Source organism: Tetrao urogallus (assembly GCF_951394365.1).
Source record: "Tetrao urogallus genome assembly, chromosome: 6".
Classification (NCBI taxonomy): Eukaryota; Metazoa; Chordata; class Aves; order Galliformes; family Phasianidae; genus Tetrao; species Tetrao urogallus.
The window spans coordinates 37,222,914-37,244,905 of NC_136819.1; the positions used below are offsets into that span (position 1 = coordinate 37,222,914).

The window sequence follows — 21,992 nt, forward strand, 5'->3', positions numbered from 1 at the left end:
TTGTGGCCAAAGTGCAAGGCTTGGCACTTGGACTTGTTGAACTTCATCCCACTGACCTCAGCCCAGCTATCCAGCCTGTCCAGATCCCTCTGTAGGGAATTCCTACCCTGGCAGATCGACACTTTCTCCCAGCTTGGTGTCATCTGAAAGCTTACTGAAGGTGCACTCAATCCTGTCATCAGTAAAAATACTGAATAGGACAGGTCCCAGTATCAACCCCTGGGGAATGCCACTCATGGCTGGTCAGCAGCTGGGTGTGACCACCACACTCTGGGGCCAGCCATCCAGCCAGTTCTTTACCCAGCGGAGAGCATATCTGCCCAAGCTATGGGCTGCCAACTTCTCCATGAGAATACTATGGGAAACTGTGTCAAACTGTCAGTACTTTACAGGCCGATTTGGCCTGGTTCCATGACTAATGGTGTGGGGGGACCCACAGACCCATGCCCCAGGAGAGAGGCGGGGAAAAAGGAGTACATGTGTCCTTATTAGTTTGTTAACAAGTGGATTTTGGAGGGATTTAGTCGTTAAGGTTGTAGTCAGCTCTTCAAGTACAGCAACATGTTTTGTTCTGCATTTTTTTTCCCCGAAATGCATATGGTTGTTCTTTTCCTTCCCTATTTTACTTCTTTTTCTGTTCTCTTAGTCCCATTCCTTTACGGGTTCATTCATGCAGTCTTTTGCAGGCAGACAAGAACATGCTTTATCTGTGCTACAGACTGACTTAAAGTACTTGAAATCTCTGAATAGCTATTGTTACATTTGAAGCTGGTTTGGGACTTCTGATGTCCCCATCATCCTCTGCAGGGTGGATTGTAGCCTAGCATAGATTCTACAGTGCTGTGTGCATGTTCTAGGTTTGTTGTTGTTGCTGCTGTTTTTTCCTTTTGTTGTGGCTCCTCAGAGATCCCCCTGCAAATCTCAGAGGTGATCAGAGCAGTTTGGATAGGGGGGTGCTAAAAATTGCAGACAGAAGAGGATCCAGCTTTGTTGGATGGTGGAATGGTGAATGCATCTCACCAGCTGTGCATAAAAGAGGCTGCTGCCTCCTTGGCCTTGAAGGCAAAACTCTGCCTTCTGTGCACTTGCATCTTTCTGTATTATGAGTTTCCATATTAAAGGACTCTCTGATGCTCTTTCACTTCTGTCACTTCCGGTCCCCTCTTTCTGAGAAAAAGCTCTGAGAAATTGCGGCTGCCTTCCAATTGCTTTAGGTTTAATATTTTTACTTTGATTTTTTAACCATTTCTAGCTTACCAACATTGAATTCTGTTCTACCTTTACTATTTCAAGCTGTGATGACATTATCTTCTTCCTACTTCCCTTATAATCAATTCCCAGCTTTATTTCTAGTGTCTTTATATTTCTTCTTCCTAACATTTGCCTTTCTTTCCCTTAATGTGAATAAGCTATTCATTCAAGATAAATACATAAAACAGAAGATCAGCTATTCTGCTTCTCCCTATAGTGAAATATTAATCTGAGTTACTGAGCTTGTTCTATTCTATATGGAAAATGTGTTGTTTAGTGTACTAAAGAACCAGAATCAGTGGCGGTGATACCACTTAATGAAAACTACACCATTTTTCATGAAGATTTCAAGGCTGTTGTATGCTTTCTCTGATGTTCTTTGTGCAGCCTGATTATTGCAAATGCTACTTACTCCCCAGTGTGTCTCTGCAGCATTGGTAATTAGTGCATAATGCAATTTGCAGGAGGCATGAAGAAAAGCACTGAAGTGCATTGATTAACGTTGCTGCTTGGTTTAAAGGGAAGACAAGACTCTACCTTATACCAAGGCCTAAATTACTTGGGGTGGGGAGCAGTGTCACAGACTAAATGTAGAAGTGTTTTTAGAAATAAAAAATTCATTGCCCTTATTGATCTGTGTTCAAAATGCCTTCCTCAAAGCATTCTAATGACAAATTTAGCAAGTTGACAAAAGAAAATAACAAAACAATTGAGGCTTTATTGAAACAAGTGAAAAAACTTCTAACCTTAATGCCATTGAGCAGAGTCCTTCTGATTCTGAGTGGAGAAGGCTGCTGTCTTGTTCTCTTTTACAGTGCCAACAGGGGGAAAGATAGTTCCTCTGTTTTTCATCTAGTATTTCCAGGAATGCCACTTGCAGGTTTGCTGTATGGTGCTCAGTCTTACCCATGCACATGAGGGAATTGAATCTGGATGAAAGGTGTGTAGCAAATATAAATTGCTTAAAAAAGCAACATTAGCAGTAATAAATGTCAAAACAGGCCTAGTCCCAGACTAAATTCTTTTCTTGTTTCCATAAGGTTTCATATACTAATGAAAGGACACATGAAGTATCCCAATCTTCCATTTGGCCCACAATTTAATCAGGAGTTAATCTGCAGATATTTACCTCCTCCTGCAGATAAGAAGCAGCAGCCTTATGTTTGCAGGCCGTGGACCTCATAGGGGACTTCAGTGATTCTGGTAATCAGCTGGAAGGCCAACACAGCAGGACACAGTGTAGAAGAGTCCTTTGTTGACAACTGCTGAAGAAAGTGATTGCTGAGACAACAAGGGAGGGTGCTTTGTTGGATCCAATACTTAGAAATAAGGAGGTACTGGCTGGAGATACCAAACTGGGAGACAGCATTGGCTGCAGTTGTTATGAAATGGTAGAGTTCTGGATCCTGAGAGAAGGGTGAAGGACAGAAGCAGAACCTCAGCCTTGGGTTTCAGGAGAATAGATACTCCTCTGTGATCTGTTTGGAAGAATTATATAGGATTCAGTCCTGGAGTGATGCAATATTAAAGAGAGCTCACTGGTATTCAAGATTTGCCTACTCCAAACTAAAAAATGGTCTATCCTGACAAGCAGGAAATCAAGCAAAGGCAGCCAAATGCCTTTTGCTCCTGACTAAACTCAGGCATAAAATGAAGGCATAGAAGATGTGGAAACAGGAACAGGAAGAATGCAGAGAGATTCTTTGTACAGGGATGGGAATTGGAAAACCAAAGCCCATCTGGAGTTTAATCTTAAAACAGATGAGAAGAGAAGCAAAAAAGGATTCTACAGATATATAAAGTGTAAAAGGAACAGTGTAGAAACGTTGCCCCACTGCTCAAATGCAGCAGAGGCTGTGGTGAGAAAGGACTATGTTACTCAATGTCTTCACCTCAGTCTTTACTGGTAAGATCTGCCTTTGGGAATCTCACCATCTGAGACCAGCACAGCCTGCAACAGGGATGACAGCCTTGGTGAAAATGTTGATGCCCAAAGAAGAAAGGAAAAGATTGTTAAGGCAACTGAAGCATTGCACCCCTCCTTCAGAGTGTGACAGCATAATTTGCAATATTTATATCTGCTCGCAAGCCTACAGGATGCTGAGCCAGTGAACAGTGTACATTTGTTCAGAATCTACGTGGCTATGTTCAGTTATAGCATTAGCTGCAAAAGGATCTGATACAAGGAATACATTTTGATCACAGTACTGGAAGCAGTAGTAGATTATATTTTTTAATTAGTGTCTTATCAGGTTATGATCCCCTCATGCTTATTACTACTTAGAAACAGGGATTCTGCTGCACTGTTGTCTGTTGTTTCTCTAGTATGAAAATCTGGTTGCAGTTTAGAGGAATGGTGAGAGGGGATTCAAGAGAACTCGTAGATAAAGAGAATATAGATGAGTTGCACGTATGAAAACTTCTCTACATGATGGTAATGCACAGCTTTTTGTGGAGACTTGTTAAACCATCTCCAGCCAATCCACAAGAAGATTCTCTTTTTGCTCTCAGGATGTTACCTGTGCCATTGTCTGTGCCTTTTCTTCTTCACAGAAAGAAGAATCTCTTGCACCTGATTTTACAGATGTGCTTTAGTATTTTTTCACTTGGAATTTGTGCTTTTCTGTTTTATATGCAGCATGACACCTTGGTGCTGTCAATTAGACATCTGTCATCTGTCAATTAGACAGATGACAGAGTAGATGTCAGTTTCTTATTATTTTTGATGAATCTGTTCTCATTTTTTTGATGTGGAAGTAATAAGTTGGATCAAAGAGTATTTAAAGTGCAATTTATCCAAAATGACTGGAAATGCTAACTTTATTAAATAAGCAAAAGCTTCACTGTGTGTTCCCTACTTGTGAAAAATACTTTTTTTTTTCCATTTTCAGTTTTTTTTAATGTCTTCCTCATCATTTTTTAATATAGTTCCATAATTAAAACTTGTTCTTGCTTTATGAAAGAATATTCTTGGTATGTAGATCCTTCTTTTATTTAAGTACCATGATATCAGAAATACATCATTAAAAAAAAAATATCTAGTAGCCAGGCTTAGGAGAATTGCCTGTCATACTCAACCTTATAATCAGATGACTTTTCCCTTTGACACAATTTGTGGTTTGCATTCTCTAGATTCTTTAGTTGTATGAGCCTCTAGTTCACGCATTCTGGAAGTGACCAGTGGGATCTTAAGTTGTTTGTCGCTAATTACAACTTGTTAATACTCCTTTTGTAACCAAAATTTGAAAAAGACCTCAATGTAAGTGAAACTGTAGTTCAAAATGTGAAAATTCACTTCTTTAGAGTGGAAATTCATCATGCCTCACTAGAATAATTTTTTCCCAAAAAGATAGGTAGATGGTTTGCAAGGTCATTTTAAGCAGTCATTGAAGGGGAATAAGGATTGGGAAATGGTAGTGAATTTTTCAGGACTGCATGAGAAAAGTCTGGTATGTAGACAGTAACTGCTATGTCAGCACATGAAGCAGCACAGTGCTCATTCCTTTGTGGAATGAAGAAGGTGTGCTTGAAAAACTAAACTTTTGCTAAAATAACAATGTAGCAAACCATTTTTAAGTGATAAAAAATGCTCTTTTTCTCCAAATAGAAAAATAAAATTAAAAATTAATATCTGTTTCCAATTAGAAACCCACAACCTGGGACAGAAAGGAGAAGACTTCTGTGCAGAATTTCAATTTCCTTTCAATTCAAATTCCTCCAGAAAAGCGGATTTTTTCATCCAAGCAGAAGATGAAGCGCTGAAACTTTCAGATTTGTTAGTAACCAGTCAAGGAAGATCTCCAAATATGTGTGCTCAGTTCAGTTCCAGTCCTGGAGAATCAAGGTACAGAAATACCTCAAAATATGTTGGTTTTTTTTTTTCTAAAATTAATAATGCAAACAAAGTAGCTATAATATTTTATAATGTCAGGGAAGTTGAGAATCAGTAAATCTTTTTACTTAGACTAGGAAAACCGATTTGTCTAGACGTTGAGTACTAGTTGATAGCTTGTACATGTAACTGTGACAACCGTATCTGTCCTTTCCTGTTGGAATGCAGCATTTTAACACTGTCTCCTCCAGTACTTATAAAGAATATGTTCATGGCAGTGGCTTATCTGCACACTGTAGGTACTTCAATTAATTGTAATCTCTTCAGGTAATTTAAAATGCGCGTATTGTACAGATTTAGAAAGGGTGATCTAAAGTCTAGTAGTATGTGTGGCTTTACACCATAAATGTACCTTAAGTATGATGACTGATTAGGCAATTAGATGGCATAAGCTAGGAAACAAGAATGAATCAGGGTGAAATCTAGGAGAAGTCGGAAGACTAAAGGTCAGGAGTTGTAATACTTTGTAGGCAGGGTCTGTGACAGAAATCTAGAGAAGAGCAAATCTGACGATTCTATTCTGTCCTTAAGTTTTGTACTAAGCTATGGCCCTATATTGAAATCTTAAGAAGCATACACACACATCCTATATGTGATGTAATATATGCACTGTAATGTATATACTGAAAAAATATATATAACATATTTTAAGCTCAAGGAGGGAGGGTTTAGACTGGATGTCAGGGAGAAGTTATTTACAGAGAGAGTGGTGAGGTGCTGCTATAGGCTGCCCAGAGAGGTTGAATACCTCCATCCCTGGAGGTATTCAAGACCAGGTTGGATGGAGCCCTGGGCAGCCTCATCTAGTATCAGATCTGGAGGTTGGTGGCCCTGCACGTAATTGAATCTCTTCTCATTTTTCGCTGTCTCTGGCTAAATAAAGTAATCTTAAAACTGGAATTCTTGCCATCAAATATAATAATTAGAATAGCCCTATAATTTTGTAGTTTTCTGCAATACTAACTTCTAGATCTTCTAGATCTTCTCATTTCAGTAAATGTGAAATTGTTCATCCTGAAGAATTTGGTTTCTTATAATCTGAGCATCAATTTGATCCGCAAATGTTTCACTGCTTTGTTTTTCCATATTAATATTTGCTTCTCATAAGCATTTTCTGTTTATAGCCACTTTCTATTCATCAGTTTTATGCGTTAGCATTGTAGTATATTTGCTTATTATTTCCATACTTAGAAGTTTTCTTTTAGACTTACAGGTTTAAGATGTAATAGAAACACATTTCTGTTATTGCTTCTGAACACATTTGTAACAGTTAACAAATTTTGTTAGTTTATTTATGCATACATTTTGGGAGGGTGAAGTGTTCTTTCCATTAACTTTTTTTTTTCTTTCTCCTATAAGTGGTGCCGTAGGAAGTAGAGGGAAAATACTCCCTGAATTTATATCTTCAAGGGAAGATCCCACAGGTTTTGGTGGAAAGACACAAACTTCATTCCTCTTAAAAGAACTGGACACTCTAAGGGCCAAAAATAAAAAGGTACAATTTAGATTCTCAGATCACAGAATTCATTATTTTACAATTGTCTCATAAAGCATAAATTTTAAACTGTTCCTAATTTAGTTTTGTTATTTATTTAAGCACTCTAAACAATAATTTTCTAGTCATTTTAGATTGTTAGTGCCTGGTTAACAACTGCTTTTCCAGAATTAAAAAATCTTTCATCCTGCTCTTTGACCTTTTTAATCAGTGACGTAAGTTCCGGCATCATGGATAAAAAAAACCTACTGACGCTAATGGAAAAGTTTTCTTTGGCTTGAAAAAGCTTGTGGACTGGAGTCTCCACATAAAACATATTTATTATGTGTGGAATTATTTACAATAGAAGACTTTGTAGTGATGACTGGCATCCTATTCATGTTATCAGAGCAGACAGTGTATTTTATATATGTAATTTGAGTATGTTTTGCCTTTGCTACCCCTTTTCTCTTTTGTACTTCTGATATAATAAAGACAGGACTGTAGCTTCTCTATTATAATAGAGTAGTTCAAATGATGACACTATGGCACAATTCAAAATCTGAAACTTACGTTCTGCAGTACACATGATCTATTTCATTAAACACTCCATTCCTAATCTTAGGTGGCTCAAGCATTTCATTATAAGTTTTTGAGTTCTTAAATGCAAAAAATTAGCAAAACTAAAGCCAATGTTTCATGAACGTAATCTGGAACTCATATACTGTACATGAGATCCATATAGCAACCTCACCTGGGTACCTCTGTGTTATTTCTACCATTCGGAATGGTTGTATCTGCATAAACAACAGAAAAATGTATAACCTTTTCACTAAATGTTCCCCAGTGAGGGGACAAAGAGCAGTGAGAACAAACTGGAACACAGGAGATTCTGTCTAATCAGGAAATGCTTCTTTACTGTGTGGATGGCTGAGCACTGGCACAAGCTACGTAGAGGCTGTGAAGCATATCTTCCATGGAGATCTCCAAAAACTGCCTGAATGTGGTGTTGGGCAACCTGCTAAGGGTTTCCCTGCTTGAGCAGGGGATAGAGCAGTTGGACCCAAAGGGCCTGCCAACCTCAACCATCCTGTTATTATGTGGAATGTCACTGACTGTTCAATGACAAGCTCAGACATTTCTCCATAAGCAGAGCCAGTGAATTCCCAATTAAAAGAAAGACCTCAGCATGTAGAAGAATATCTGTTTTCTGTCTGGTGATGCACATGGAAAATGATACATTTGCAGCTCTTCAGATATAAATTATGTCAGTACTCTTGATGGGAAATAGGCTACTCATGCAGTTACCACCTACATTATATTCCACGTAACTGAACTTCCTTAGTGAGAATGACCACAGACGTCCCCATTATCGTAAGAAGGGATTCCCAAATGAAAACAATGGCAAATCCACATTGCTGCTTTTCTCAAAGAGCAAGATAAAACAATTTATCTTAAATAAATTTGTCCTTTAAATAAATAAATAAAATAAATTGAATTTGTGGATTACCAATATTTGTATTTTGGGAGTAAGACTGCAATTTAATATTTTGTTACACTTGTTCAATTCAGCTTCAAGATGAGGTGTTGGAAAAGGACAAGGAGTTGAAGACAATAAAACTGGACTTAGAACTGCAAGAGAGAGCTACAGAAGCTAAGATTGCAGAAAAGATTGCAGGTACAGTAGGCAAGCGTTTAACAGATGGCTGTATAGCTCAAGCAGTACACGAGGTTGCTGTATGACGTGGCCTAGTGAGTGTTAGCTTTATTTGCTAAAGGAGGGAAGATTTGACTTTTTTTTTTTTCTTTCTTTCTTTTTTTTTTTTTTTTTTGTGTGTGCATGTGTGGCTGTTTAGAGTTGCTTAGAAAATAGGTGGCTTTAACATCCTGGTACTGGTATTAGCAGGAGCTTTACCTGTATTCATACTGATTTGGGCATTAAATGCATTGTTAACACCATGTCAATCCAATCACAAAAAGGTTGTTTGTTTTGTTGGAAGGTCCTGAACAAACAAGGGGAAATAATGATTACCAGTGCCTCTACCTTTCAACCAGCAGTTCAAATACCACTTATTGTTTTAGCTCATGCAGAGCAATACTACCCCTCTCCCGGTGTATGAAGGTAGTTGCACATTCACCTCAGCTAGAGACCTGCACCTTTCTTGAAAATATGTGTTCTTCTGGCAGTTAATGAATTTTTATCTGATTATGTTATGTCTCCAGCGAAAGAGGCCTTAATGTTTTTAAGTTTATGGTTAAGAGTGGATACATGCTTATATCTGTTGTTAATCATCCTTTGGTATACACACAAGACTGGAAACAGTTTGCATTCTGTGATTTCAGAAATTTCTAAAGTAATGAAGGGTGAGTGTTTTTATTGTTATTGAAAGGTGACAGTGTGTATCTTGTACTCGGTAGATGAAATGTTCTCTGAGGTTTTCCTCTAGGTGTTTCAAATAAATTAATGAGAGTACTTTTCTAAATTAATCATATTATTTGTTCATAAATACAGTGTAAGCTATGTAAAGTTGTGTCCTTGTGGAGGATAAATATTCAAATAATATTGATAGTAATAATACCTGTTCCCGAAATATCAGTATTGGGGTAGGGAGTAACTAGGAAAACAGCAGTGAAAATAAACTGAAAAAACAGATGGCTGACTTTACGCTTAACGTGAAACTCCTGGGAGTAAATTAGTCTCTGCATACTCCAAGTAGAAAATTGCTAGATTTTCTGTGGTAGAGGATGAGAAAGGAGGAAATGGCTATTAGAAGTCAAGCTTAAGTGAAATGCAGGCAGAATTTTACTTTTCTATCACCCTAAATGATCTTGTTTTCTGTACTTTCAGAAGACAAAAGAAGGCTGCACTGCACATCATAGTTGTATCCATCAGCCAAATGCTAATGCAAATTGTTTGGGTTGAATTCCAAGTTTTGTGTTTGTTCTTGGATGTTTGCACAGTGTTTTACCTCTGTGCACCTGTAGCACATAAATACTCTATTTGATATAGGTGTTAAAGCCTCGTTAAAACCTGGAAATGAATATATGACTGTCTAAATGCTATTTAGTCTTCCTGTTATGGAAACATTTGAAATATTTGTTAGTAAATTGTTTTCTCCCGCATTACTGTTTAAACTTTCTAATTATGTCCTAACCATGATGTTCCCCCTAAAACAGTATGGCAGGTATATTGATAGAATAATTATCATAGTTATTACAGTTAAAAAGAGTATGCCAAATTTTAATGAGAGCTGCAATGAGTAATAAGGATTGTCTTTTAAAAAGATAATCTTTTTGATCCTTTTACTGGTTCAGGAAGTATAAAATTCTTTAAATGCTGTGAGAGAGGCTAAGAGTCTTAGTACTTAGGCTGTTTGGAAAAAGAAAAAAAAAAAGTAGCAGCAGTAGCCTTGTTAATGTCTAGCATTTTGCTTACCATTTTACTGTTCTAAGACTCTTCCGAAGTTTGAATAAACATTTTGAAATATGGAATGATGTGAACTGAACTGAATTTATGGAGGTCTGTATGTGTCTTTGTGAAGGTCCATAATTGTCTGTCGTAAAAGCCTTGGGGAGAATTCTAATGGACAAACAGAACATTATAAAGACTCAGTGTGTTTCAGGAAAAACATTTTTCCCTTATTTTAAGTCCTTTGTGGAAAGGAGAGCACATGCTGCTGTGATTTCATGTTACTAGTTAATGTTTAATTACCACAGCGTATAACACATGGTAAAGTGAAGCTTGTAAATATGGGTGTTTGCATTTTTATTATTACTTTGTACTGACTTTATGATAAGAAAATGACTCCACAAAATTATACTGCAAAAAATGTCAGAAAGGTACACCATAAAATGTTATCTACTTTGAGGAATATTAAAATTCTATTTTTAAATGGAACTCTCTAATTGATGGGCTTTACCTAAATGTGCCCTTTGGGAAGAACAGAAAAGCTGAAGACAAAGGCCATCTTAAAATTTTACTACAATGGTCTTCAGAAGCAAATAACCTAAAGCTTGTCATTTTGTGATTTTTACTTTGTTTGGAGGAAAACGTAAAGAGAAGTGCAAATTTGTGAGATGGCTTATGAGAGAATAAAAAAAGTAAATAATAAATGTAGAAGAGGGACATGGTGGAAGAGAATGTTTACCATGTGCAATAAATGGCTTATTTTCAGAAGATTTTTATTTTAAGATTTTACTAAACTGGCGTTTACAGTTCATGAGGGGATTTGCAGTTCTGTTTGCATATGCTTGACCACTAGAGGTGTTATTTCTGGTGGACATTTGCCACAGATTACAATTGATTCTTCACTAGCCTGTTAGATTTCTTCTCATACCAGACATTGCCAGAAGGTACAATTAGTTTCCCTACTTATCTTGAAGATTAGAAAAAAAGAGAAGGAGGCAACGCTACGGAAATCAAGGGAAGAGCACTTTATAAAGGAACTGGGGCCAGAATAATGTAAAGAAAAAACACAACACCGACTGTGAGGTGGTCATGAGGAACAGAAAAGGAAATAGTGAAATACTGGACTGCAGAACTTTTGTCTGTTGAACAGAAAAGGGAATGAGTGCCCTCTGTGGGAGGGCAAGGGGAGGAGGAGGACAGACTGAACGTTAAGGATGGAGGTGTTACTAAGTCTACAAAACAGCCAGCAGAGAGAATAGATCTCACTTGAACTGATAGGATAGATTACTTCATTTTTGCCTAACAAGAATTACACCGGGCATATATAGAAATTTTTAGAGGAATGAGCTGCTTGTGTGTGACAGACATAGACAGTGGTAGTGTCTATAGTCTTGGAAAGCTATCTAAGCCCTGAGCTTCTGGCAGCTACATCCACCGTACCTCACCTCAAGAAGATAAACTGCAGTTGACAGCAGAGCTCTCTTAATTTGTTTTCATATTGCTATCATGCTCCAGTGTATTGGGATTAAGAATAATTCTGAAGGAAAATATGGTCAGAAATACTTTGTATCAAATCTTTTTATAACAAGGGGCTATTTTCTTTATTTGTTTGCTAGCATTTTCAGCAATATCTGATAGTAATGTTACCAGGATCTAATACTATTCTTAATCAGAGTCAACTCCGCAGGAAAAAATCAGTTTATACAAAAATGCTGGGAATTAACATTTGTGGTATTTTGGAATTCTTGAGCCTGCTGTGGGAATGGTCGTGGATGTTATTTAGTGTTTATTGATTTAACTTGAAAAATATTTACTGAATGAATGTGCAAAAGTAATAGTTTTAATAGTAAAAATGAGAACTTAAATCCAAATGACTATTATCTTCAAGTTAGATATAGCATCCCATAAACTAAGAGGAAGTAAGTAATCTTGCCAGTAATAAACTTAGGGTGGCGATAACTTCCAGCACAGAAGCATTTTCCATTTCTTCAAAGCTCAATTTAGAGTCCCTTTTTAGATGTTATTTTTCTTTCTTGCATGTCATCCATTAAAGATTAGCCGTGGAAGGCTGGAGCATGGAGAGATTATGAGTGGAAGAACAACTCCTGCAGAATAATAATCAGTTTTTGGTATTTAATGCTGTTTGACTTTTGCAGACACATTTCTTATTAACCTTTGGTACAAACAGAAATCCAGGTTCCTGATAGCTCATGGAGAAGATGAATTCAAGATCCTCTTCCAATTAAAGCGAAATAAGGCCAATATTGGGTTTTAACCAAAAGAACTCAATAGTTCCCCAACCCTTGTGTTTATAAACCTAAATATGAATGACATTTTACAGTTTAAGTAGGTAATGCATGCACTTTCCTAACTTGTTTTTCGTGCATAATTCATTTCTATATGTATTTATAAGATTCTGAGCTTTTATTGTTGTTGTTCTATTTGTGCCTCCTTATGCAGTTACATTTTTTCAAAGTATTTACTGATATATAAGGGAATTTTGAAACTAGCTGCATGATTTGAATCCTCTATGTGGGGAGGTCTATTTATTTAAAGAACAGAGAAAAAAAAAAAAAATTCAACTTCAAGGTAGGAGTGTTGCGAGTGATGGTATCTTAATTTTTGAGAGCTCAATTTGAAAAAATTTAATTTTAGCTTTGAATTGTCAGAATCATCAACTATCAAAAAAAGTAGCATGCAGCTCTTTGGCAATATAAAATAAGCAAATAGGTTAAAAATATAAACTATTAAGCTATTGATGAGGTAAAGTTTGTTTGTTTGTTTTTGTAAAAAGCTAGCCAGTATGTTCTGCAAATTACGTGATTAGTCTGGCCCCTTCTTTATTCCCCACTGCATCGTGCTTGATGAATGTAAAAAATTGGGGTTTATTCATGATATTCTATTTCTTGGGACATTACAGAAACTCTTACTTAACCTTTCAAATCATAACTTGCAAACTTCATTGCAATATTTATTGTTTTCCCCCTGAAGTAAATATTTATCAGCAATCATTAACTGGAAAAAAAAAAGAAAAGTTTAACAGCATTACTGTTTGAGTTTTGAAGTCAGCTGTGTTTAGTATACTAGAAGCAGAGGCTTAAGGATTGCCTTTCACAAGAACTGCCTTGGGGTCTGTGTATAATACTCCCTCCTATTCTTTACCCACTTTATTTTTTTTTTTTTAATTGAACTAGGATCTAAGTACACAAAGAAAACTCTGTACAGAACTGCCACTAAGCAACTTCAGCCTTTTATTAGGAACGCTGTGTTTATATCATTGGAAATGTAGGAGCAAATGAATGCTGTGCACTAAATACGTACAACAAACACAAAGCAATAAAGTCAGTGTGTTCTATCAGTGTTTGTTCAGATTGCTTTATCTATAAAGTCACATTTAGGTGTAAACAACTTGTAGTCTATAATTCCTGGTATAGACCAGTGAAAACTCTTACTCAGTTTTCCTGTGATCATCTTATCACTATTTTTGCTTTTATTTTGTCAATTATAGGTTATAACTGAAGGTAAATGAATGGTGGTTTTCAAAAAACAACAGCAAGCAACTTAAGTCGTCTGTTTCATAACAGAACATTTCAGCACTGTTTTTAAGTCAACAGTCACCCCAGAGCTCGTGATAGTTTGCCATTAACCTGAATGAGACCAGCATCAGGGCCTTAGGCTTTGAACGTTTCTAGGGATTATCTGCATTTTGCAACATGTATGCACAGACCAATTAGTGACACATTTTAAAGGCTTTCATAGCAATGCAGTAAATCTGTTTTTCAGTTTATTTGCCTATGATAAGAATGACTTCTTATTTAAGGATTGTGCGCACAGTCATTAAACCTAGCAGAAAAAGAAGTCTCAGAGGATTTCTAAATTGACTGAATAACAAACGCATGCATTTGTATTTTTATAAGATGAAGCATATATCTACATGGTTAAATGAAATGTAATAATATTGGTCCATCTAGCAATGGCAAGGATATTTCCAGGTCCTTCTGTGATTAGATAGACAGAGATCAGGTAATGTAGGATAAAAATGGGATGGCTGATAAAAAGGAAAATGCAAGTATTTATTGTATTCCATTTCACCCTAGTTTACTTCCCTAATTCTTCACATCATCTAGCTGCTCTTCAGCAATACAAAGTGAAAGCACGGCAACAAAAATCTTTGTTTAAAGTTTCTGCACAATAAATATCAACTGACAGTTGTTTTATGGAAACAACAGAGAAGGGTAAACAAGAAGCTTATTACAGAAATCTTGAATTCTAAGTATTATTTGGCCAAGTAAGTTGTTTTGTGTTTCTACTTTTTCTTTAAAATAATATACAACCTCAAATGGTAGAAAAGAAAACAGTTTTTTGCTACATTTTTCTTGTGAAATCAACCTTCACTCTCATCTTATAGATATATGCCTGTTTGAGACAGAATTTGGATCATACAGCAAAAAGTTTGGCATAATTACTTATGATTATTTCCAGAAATTCTTGAATATTTAAGATGTCTTGCGCATTTTTTATAAAAAAAATATATCCTCTCTTATGTATTTCTTGTTTCTGTAATGATGGGAGTAATCAGGTCAGTTATCTTGGTTGTACCAGAATCTAGGCTAAAGAAAATCCCAAGTCGCTTATTTTTCAGCAACCACTGACCACTAATGTTAAATTTTAAATTGCAGAATTTTTCTATTCTGCACGAATATATTATTATTAACAGAAAAACTTGCCGACTGTGTATTTTCTTAAAAGCAACCGATCACTAAAGCTAGTGTTAGAAAAGCACTTAGCAGAGTCTTAACTGTAGTATTATTTTGTTTTCATGTAATTCAAAGCAAAAATAATTATCATATAACATCAGTTAATGTCGAATACTTTGCAAAGTCAAAAATATCATCATTTCTATAAGCTTTATTTACCTTTAAAGCCAATGGTTATATTATTATAGGATTTAATGTATCTTATGAGTTGGTGGTGTGGATATTGCTCTGATCTTTTTCTTGTAATGTCATGCCTGTATTCTTGCTTCATATAATATATAAATATATACAAATATAAATATGAGTACTCAAGTAATTTCTACTGTAGATATTTTAAATCCTAATAAGTTCTTGTTTCTTGCTTCTCCTATTCTTTCTTATCTTGTTTTAATTTTTACTATTTATATCGATGACCTCTAGGAAATCAGCAAACAGTCTTTTCCTGGGAACTGAGCTTACCTCTCTTCTCCCAGAGATTTATTGTTTGGAAAATGTGAACCACTGTTTAAACTGGAATGATTTCCAACATGCCTTCTCACTCCTGCTGTGTTTTAAAGGTAGCTTAAAAAGTGTAGAAGACAGGTTTGCCAAAGAATCAGGTTCAACTAAGAAAATATGTACACTTCTTTGACTCAATAAACTCATACTCTGTATGGTTCATCTTCTTCATATTTACTTTTGCCCATATTAGAAAACAATTAGCTTACTAAACAAATTTGAGTATTTGGGAAGAAAATATCTACTTTGAGTCTCTCTCATTTGACTAAGAATTACATGATATTTGATAAGCTTGTTTAAAAATGGACATATCCAAATATTATTGTAAACACCCATTGATTTGTTTTACCTGCAATATAAGTATTTTACTTAGTTGGCTTACATAGTAGCTAATAATATTTGTTAATGTAATTTAACTGCTGTGAACCTTTACTGAACAAATATTGAAATTTATACAAGTCAAAGAAAGAGAATCTCTAATGACTTTTGTAAAAGCTTCCATTTAATAGTTAAGGAGAAAAGTTTATATGACATACCAGATGCAATTAACAGTAGATTTTACATTTAATAAAAAGAAAGAAGCATATGTATTTGCTTTATTCATTCCATCATAATTTGCATTAGAGCTGTGGGTGTTTAATGAGCAAATTCCAGCTAAAATGCTATATTGATTTTCTAAGTGAACTTTGTAATAGCTATCTACCTTACAAAAGCTCTCTGTTTACAATTGTTTTCTTTACTAAAAACTAAAAATGTTTTAGAATTGATGAGTTTAGCATAATGATTCTTTTAAAATAAAGAGCTCTTTTAGAGTATGCATGGATTTTAGTTACAAGGAGAAAGATGTTATTAAATTATTCCAAAGCAAATAAAGTTTATTCAACTAAATAGTAGTCATACTTGCATAGTTTACAAGCATTGGAAAATAATCTTTTTTCTTAATTTATCACTATAGAAATTGAACATTTTAACTCTTGATTATCATATGTATATGAATTTGAAAATGACACAATTCATTTTAGCTTAATATTTGCCCCATTCATACTTCATTTTGTATGTCATTTTTGTGCTTGAAACATAAGTACTATAGGAATTTGCGTTTCTTGTTGGTCAGGCCTCAAGATAAACAGGATAGGGTTGGTTGGTGTGCCATTGGATGCTATCCAAGAAAAACCTCATGGTTCCAACCAGAGCAGTGGGTGACTAAGTAGCTGGATCAGGCATCAAGCCAGTATGCCAGTATGGGGCTAGTGGTTTACTTGGATATACCATATCTTGAATGAGATTTTGGAACCTGCCTTCTTACTTTCAATTACTTTTTGCCTGGCATTTGAAAGAAAATTTTGGTTAGTAAACTAGATATTTTTGGCTGTTTTTATTATGGGGGATTTTTGTCCCTTTCATACACATTAAATTATGTGACTTTACATGTCACACGCTTCTGAAATATTTCATCAAATGTTTTGAATGTTTTGAAATGCTACACTGAAACTCAGAGATGAAATGTATGTGTTTCAGTGGCTTATTTGAAGAATCTCGTGAAGCTCATGATTTGGATGAGTTGTGTCCATGTGGAAAGTGCAGTATTCTGCAGTCAGTTTCCTCAAAGTCATGAAGACTAATGTGATGCTGAATCCTTGTTTGAAAATGTTCAGAAATGTTTTTTATCCCATGCTCTTTGCCCAATTTTCCAATTAATCCTTATAATTTTTTAACCTAGGGTTAGTGTTTGTTATTTCCTTTGGTCAATGTCAGTATAATTACATGGTATTAAAATGACTATGCTAAGTATCTTTTAAAAAAACAGCAACACAACTTGTGCAAATTAAGTCGCTATTTCATAGCCAACAGCTTAAAGACAGTATTTTGTAATGATGAACCTTTGAGTGGGAGAAGAGTTCATTGTTCAAGGCAACCTGCCTCTTGGTTGTTATCAGGGATGGTGAGATTTGAGATAAGCAGGATGCTTACGTCACTTGAAAAATCTCTGAATGTTTTCATACCACCATACATAAAATACTGCTATATATACTGCTGCTTCCTACTGCTATATATAATGTCTTTGATTTCAAGATGAATAAGCAATAATACAGATTTTAAAAGCCTGTGTAGTCATTTGTTAACACTAGTTATTATTCCTCAGAGAGGGAATTACATATGCCAAAACATAGTCCTGCTAAGCGTACTCACGTGCTCAAGATTCATTTTAGCATTCAGCAAATGAGAGTTTTCCATGCTGACATAAGAGATAAATAAGGTATGATAGAAGGAGTACACTCAATAAATAAATAAATAACCTCCCTCCCTTCTCTCCCCCGCCCTGTCAAAAGAAAGAACAACAAGAGAAAGATAATTAATGCCATAATAAGTGCCAAATCTGCAGTTATTTTAGACAGCTTTGTACTCATTCCTGTTGCAATTATTTTCATGATGAAAATTGCATAATATTTTCAGTTTTGCAGCTTTGTGGAAAGGATTCTCTGTGCGGTATCACTGGCATAACAGAAGATAAAATGACATAATTTAATGGAAAAACTATAGTAAATGTAAGGTACAGATAGGTAATAATTATCATAGATAATAAAACTAATTGTATATTCCAGATCCAGCCAGGACACAGAGGTTGCACTGTGATGTGCCTCAGAGATGAATCACTAGTTTCCCTATTAGCACTGGTCTCAGCAAGCTAAATGGAAGTCTGACGATCTGAAATGCATAGTCTGCTCCATACAGTTTGTTCTTCTTGCTGAACCACCTATCTATGCAGGCATTGGACTCCTGCAAGTGCTACAGATTTGTTCCTGACTACCAAACTGTGTACATGCAGTTTTACAGCTGCTTTATTCATGTCTAAGTTTTGTCATTCCGTATCAAGGACGGTCTTGTTGTGAATGGCAAATAAATCTTCTAAAAAATAATACTGTTCATGTGGAAGAAGAAAATACTCAAATGGGAGAGAATTAGATCGATGTTTCATAAATTTTGTGTACATACCAAATTCAGGGTGCTGATGCTGATTTCTTTTGGGGTGTACAGGGCTGGAGGGGTGAAGATGCATTTTATTAAATGGATTTTTGTGAGAGATAGGACTGCACCCCCAGAAGTAGCATTTAACCTTTCTTTATCCTCTTTTGTCCAGTCTGCTGTTACTGCACAAAAACCTTTTCCCTTTTTGCTTGAGATGCAAAAACACTTCTTTACTTCTCTGTTAACACACTTCTCTGTTGCCTTGATCATCTTCCTAATTTGTCTCCCAGCATTCTTTTTCAGTTCCTTTTCTCACCCATTTTATTTCACTCGTTATTTGAGCTTCTTATATTATTTGTTTTATTCTTTTTCCTCAGTACTGATAACATGTAAGTATTTTGTGCCACTGATACAGCTGCTACCAAAAACTCCTGTTTTCTTACACTTCTTTTTATTAAAGAGCAACAAAGTGTTTTATTTTCCACTGTGAAGGTCTTGTGCAATAATGTACAAAGGCAAAGTAAGAGTACAGAAAAGTAATTATAAAGGCAGTGAAGTTAATCTTGATTGAGGTAAGAGTGGAGGCATAAAAGCTCCAAATAAAGAGGAAGGCTTCCTCTGCAGTCTTCACATAATGATTTCAGCAGTGGCTCATAGTGGAGTTGAGAGTTCTGACAGGAGTAAGGAGGTCCATCAGCAGTGGCTTAATACAGAAGAGTTTTGAGAAGACTAGTAAACATTGCCAAAATTCTAAAGCGAGGTATCAGGAGCCTGTAGCTAAACAGAAGCTCAACTCTCTAGAAGAGAAGCATTGAGAATTCTGGGACCTGCAGACCTCACTTACAGTTTTTGCTGGAGGAGGTGCCTGTGACAATTAGGGAGGATGTAGTCCTCTTTCTGGGACCCACAGCAGCCTTTTTTCTTTGGCATCCCAGAAGTCCCTAGATATTCAGGCTGCGGGGTTTTATGATGGCTGTGAGGAGATTTGCAGTATTGCAGAGGGAAATGATGAAAGTATGAATAAAGATTTTAGTGAAGGCAGGGTGGGGGTAAGGATTTTGGCAGTGTGCCAGGGATGATGTTAGACATACTGACAGGGGAGAGGCAGGAAGAAAGCATAAGCTCAGGATGAGGAATGACTAGAAGGTGTTAGTTTGCTCCCAGGGATAGACAGTAAATCTTAGTTTATTGGTACCTAATGCTCCAAGGTCCATGTATGCAGTAACAGATAATATAACAGTATATTACACAATAAAGCAAAGGCTTGGCAGAGTAGGAGACGTGCCAGCTGTGCCACTTCTGTGATACTAGAGATAGACATGCTGTGAAAATATTAACATTTTTAGTATTTATGTCAGTGTGTCATTGTGATATGAAGCATTGTGATGACAGATGTACTTTCAATGGGTCATTGCTCTTAACACTATGTACTGTAGAAGAAACCTACTGTATCTCATGTGATCTGGAGATTTAAAAATTACTTTTCCATGAAGCAAGTGTTGAGAATGCAAAGCAAATCAATTCCTTGCCTTGTTTCAAGGGTGAATTTGAAAACCCATGGCTTAATTTAATTCTTGAAAGATTTCATTTTCAGCAGTCAATAGCTATTTATTGTTCTGTCTGGAGAGTAATAGAGAGCAGAGCAATCTGAGGTTGGTGGAAAAATGTTGATTTATGGAGATGCTGACAATGGTCCATGTAAGTGTACATAATGGTGTATTTCCCTGCCAAACTGTTACCAGCTGTTACTGTATGCCAAACATACTGGTTACTTTTGCAGCTCTGGTTGAAGAAGTTTATTCTGCTCAACGGGAACGTGACAAGGCTGTCATGGCAAGGCTTAGGTTAGCCAACGAAGAGAGAGATGAAGCATTTCTACGAGTCCGGCGTTTAGAAGAGTCACTCAAAGAGTAAGTCTTTACATCCTGTCCTGTGCAGACAGGCTGTTGTGTGGATATGTAAAGGTCATAAATTGTTTGACAGTAGTTATGCAGAAAATCTTACCTTAATTTTTTAGCCATCTTATGAGACCATATTTTTCTCTAGATACTAAGTGCAAGTTGAACAATTTGATTACAAAAATTATAATATACAAAAATATAATCAAGAGCTTTGGTATTGATTTATTCAGAGATAAATAAGAGTAATGTGACATTTTACGAGGATCTTTTGACATGAAATACAAGAATGTCAGTTAGAAGTTGCAATGTATAGAAAATCAATCAAACCTTTAAGCCCAGGAGATATTTCCTACAGCAAAACTTTTACTAATTATGTGGATGATTTGGTAAAAATATGTTTTCTTCCATATCTTCATTGTAGAAGCAGTTTTAACACATGAAGGGTATACTTAATACTTTCCAGAAATTTGTGTATGCCATGCTAACCTAACAGAAATAGTCAATCCATTGATAATAAAACTATTAAGTCAGGAGAAGAAGATCATAAATAGCTTTTTTTCTGACTTTGGGATATAGGTAGCCTTGAATCTACAGCTTGCTTCTTCATGTAACCCTCCTCCAATCATCTTGGTTACCATTCAGTGGTAACCCTCCACTAGTTGAGAAATTTCCTTGCCAAGAGAAATGGAAAAACATAAATAAGAAAATGAGTAACTGAGAGAAAGTTAGTACCTCTCATGGAAAATATGCATAAATGTTTGTGGAACTTCATGTACATGAACTTATTATCTACATGTATCCTCGTGAATATTTGTCTGTTCCCTGAGATCATTCCAACACAGTACTTGCTTTATGTTCAGTCTAGGCTAAAATGACCTTCAATCTCATAATTCCCTGTGGAATCTGTTTTGCTTGTTTTTACTTTCAAATTTTCATTCTCCTTCTTTGCATTGCAACTCTGTAATTACACTTCTATTGCTTATCTACTTTTTCTTCCCACTTTCCTTGTCTGTCTTTTAATTCCACTTCTGTATCACTTCTTCCATAAGTCAAAGAAGACTGCACAGCAAAATTAAAATAGTAGTAGCTAGAGGAAAATGTGAAAGGCAAAGATATGCAAGAGAGGAAGGGCAAGCAAGATAGGAGGACTGAGGGAGAAAAATTAGTATACTGAGTAACATCCAGTAGTAATCATGTTCTCTGCATCAGCTTTCTTAATATTTGCCTCTTTCCTGATCTTTTTTACCTATTAAGTCAAACTGCAGTTTTGATAGGAATGTTGTAAACTTTAACTATATCAGACAATATACATAAAGGTTCCTTGCCCTATTCCACCAATTTACATATAGTACTACCTCGGTCCATTCTGACCACAACCATTCCCACAACCTGTTGGCAAGCTGACAACAACCCATCCTTGACCCTTGTCAGTCAGCTCTGAAACAGCACCTTCTCAATAATGTGATGTTTCTTCCTAAAAGAGTAATACTTCAATAAAGAGAAACATTGCTTGTTGTGGTTGCTGATTTGGATTTTGGGGGAAGAGGTTGCATTCTTTTTCGGTGAAGCCTTTGGGGATTACAAACTCCAGAAGTCCACATGCACTAAGCTTACAGGATGCTTATTCATGCAGCTGTACACCTTGGAAGCAGGAAGCAGTCAAGTGGAGCCAAGATTCTTGCTGGACAACCAGCCTGGCTCAAGCATGGCAGCTTTTCATTACATTAAGCATCTTTACTAACTGTGTAATGCTTACCTGAGGTGACAAAATATGCTTTACTTCTTGCACTTACAACATGTTGCAATGAGAGGAGAAAGCCAGGGTGGTGCTGCAAATAGTTGA

The 21,992-nt window shown here is 36.0% G+C and overlaps 1 protein-coding gene across 1 annotated transcript in view; it reads left to right on the plus strand.

The window, feature by feature from the left end:
* Nucleotides 1-21,992, plus strand: part of MIPOL1 (mirror-image polydactyly 1) — a gene marked incomplete at both ends in the record, with an annotated part of 172,101 nt that overhangs the window by 39,233 nt on the left and 110,876 nt on the right. Inside the window, 4 exons of the mRNA XM_079537464.1 lie at nt 4,859-5,095; nt 6,503-6,638; nt 8,190-8,295; nt 20,029-20,158. Coding sequence (XP_079393590.1) covers nt 4,859-5,095; nt 6,503-6,638; nt 8,190-8,295; nt 20,029-20,158 — 609 coding nt within the window. The remainder of the gene's footprint in view (nt 1-4,858; nt 5,096-6,502; nt 6,639-8,189; nt 8,296-20,028; nt 20,159-21,992) is intronic.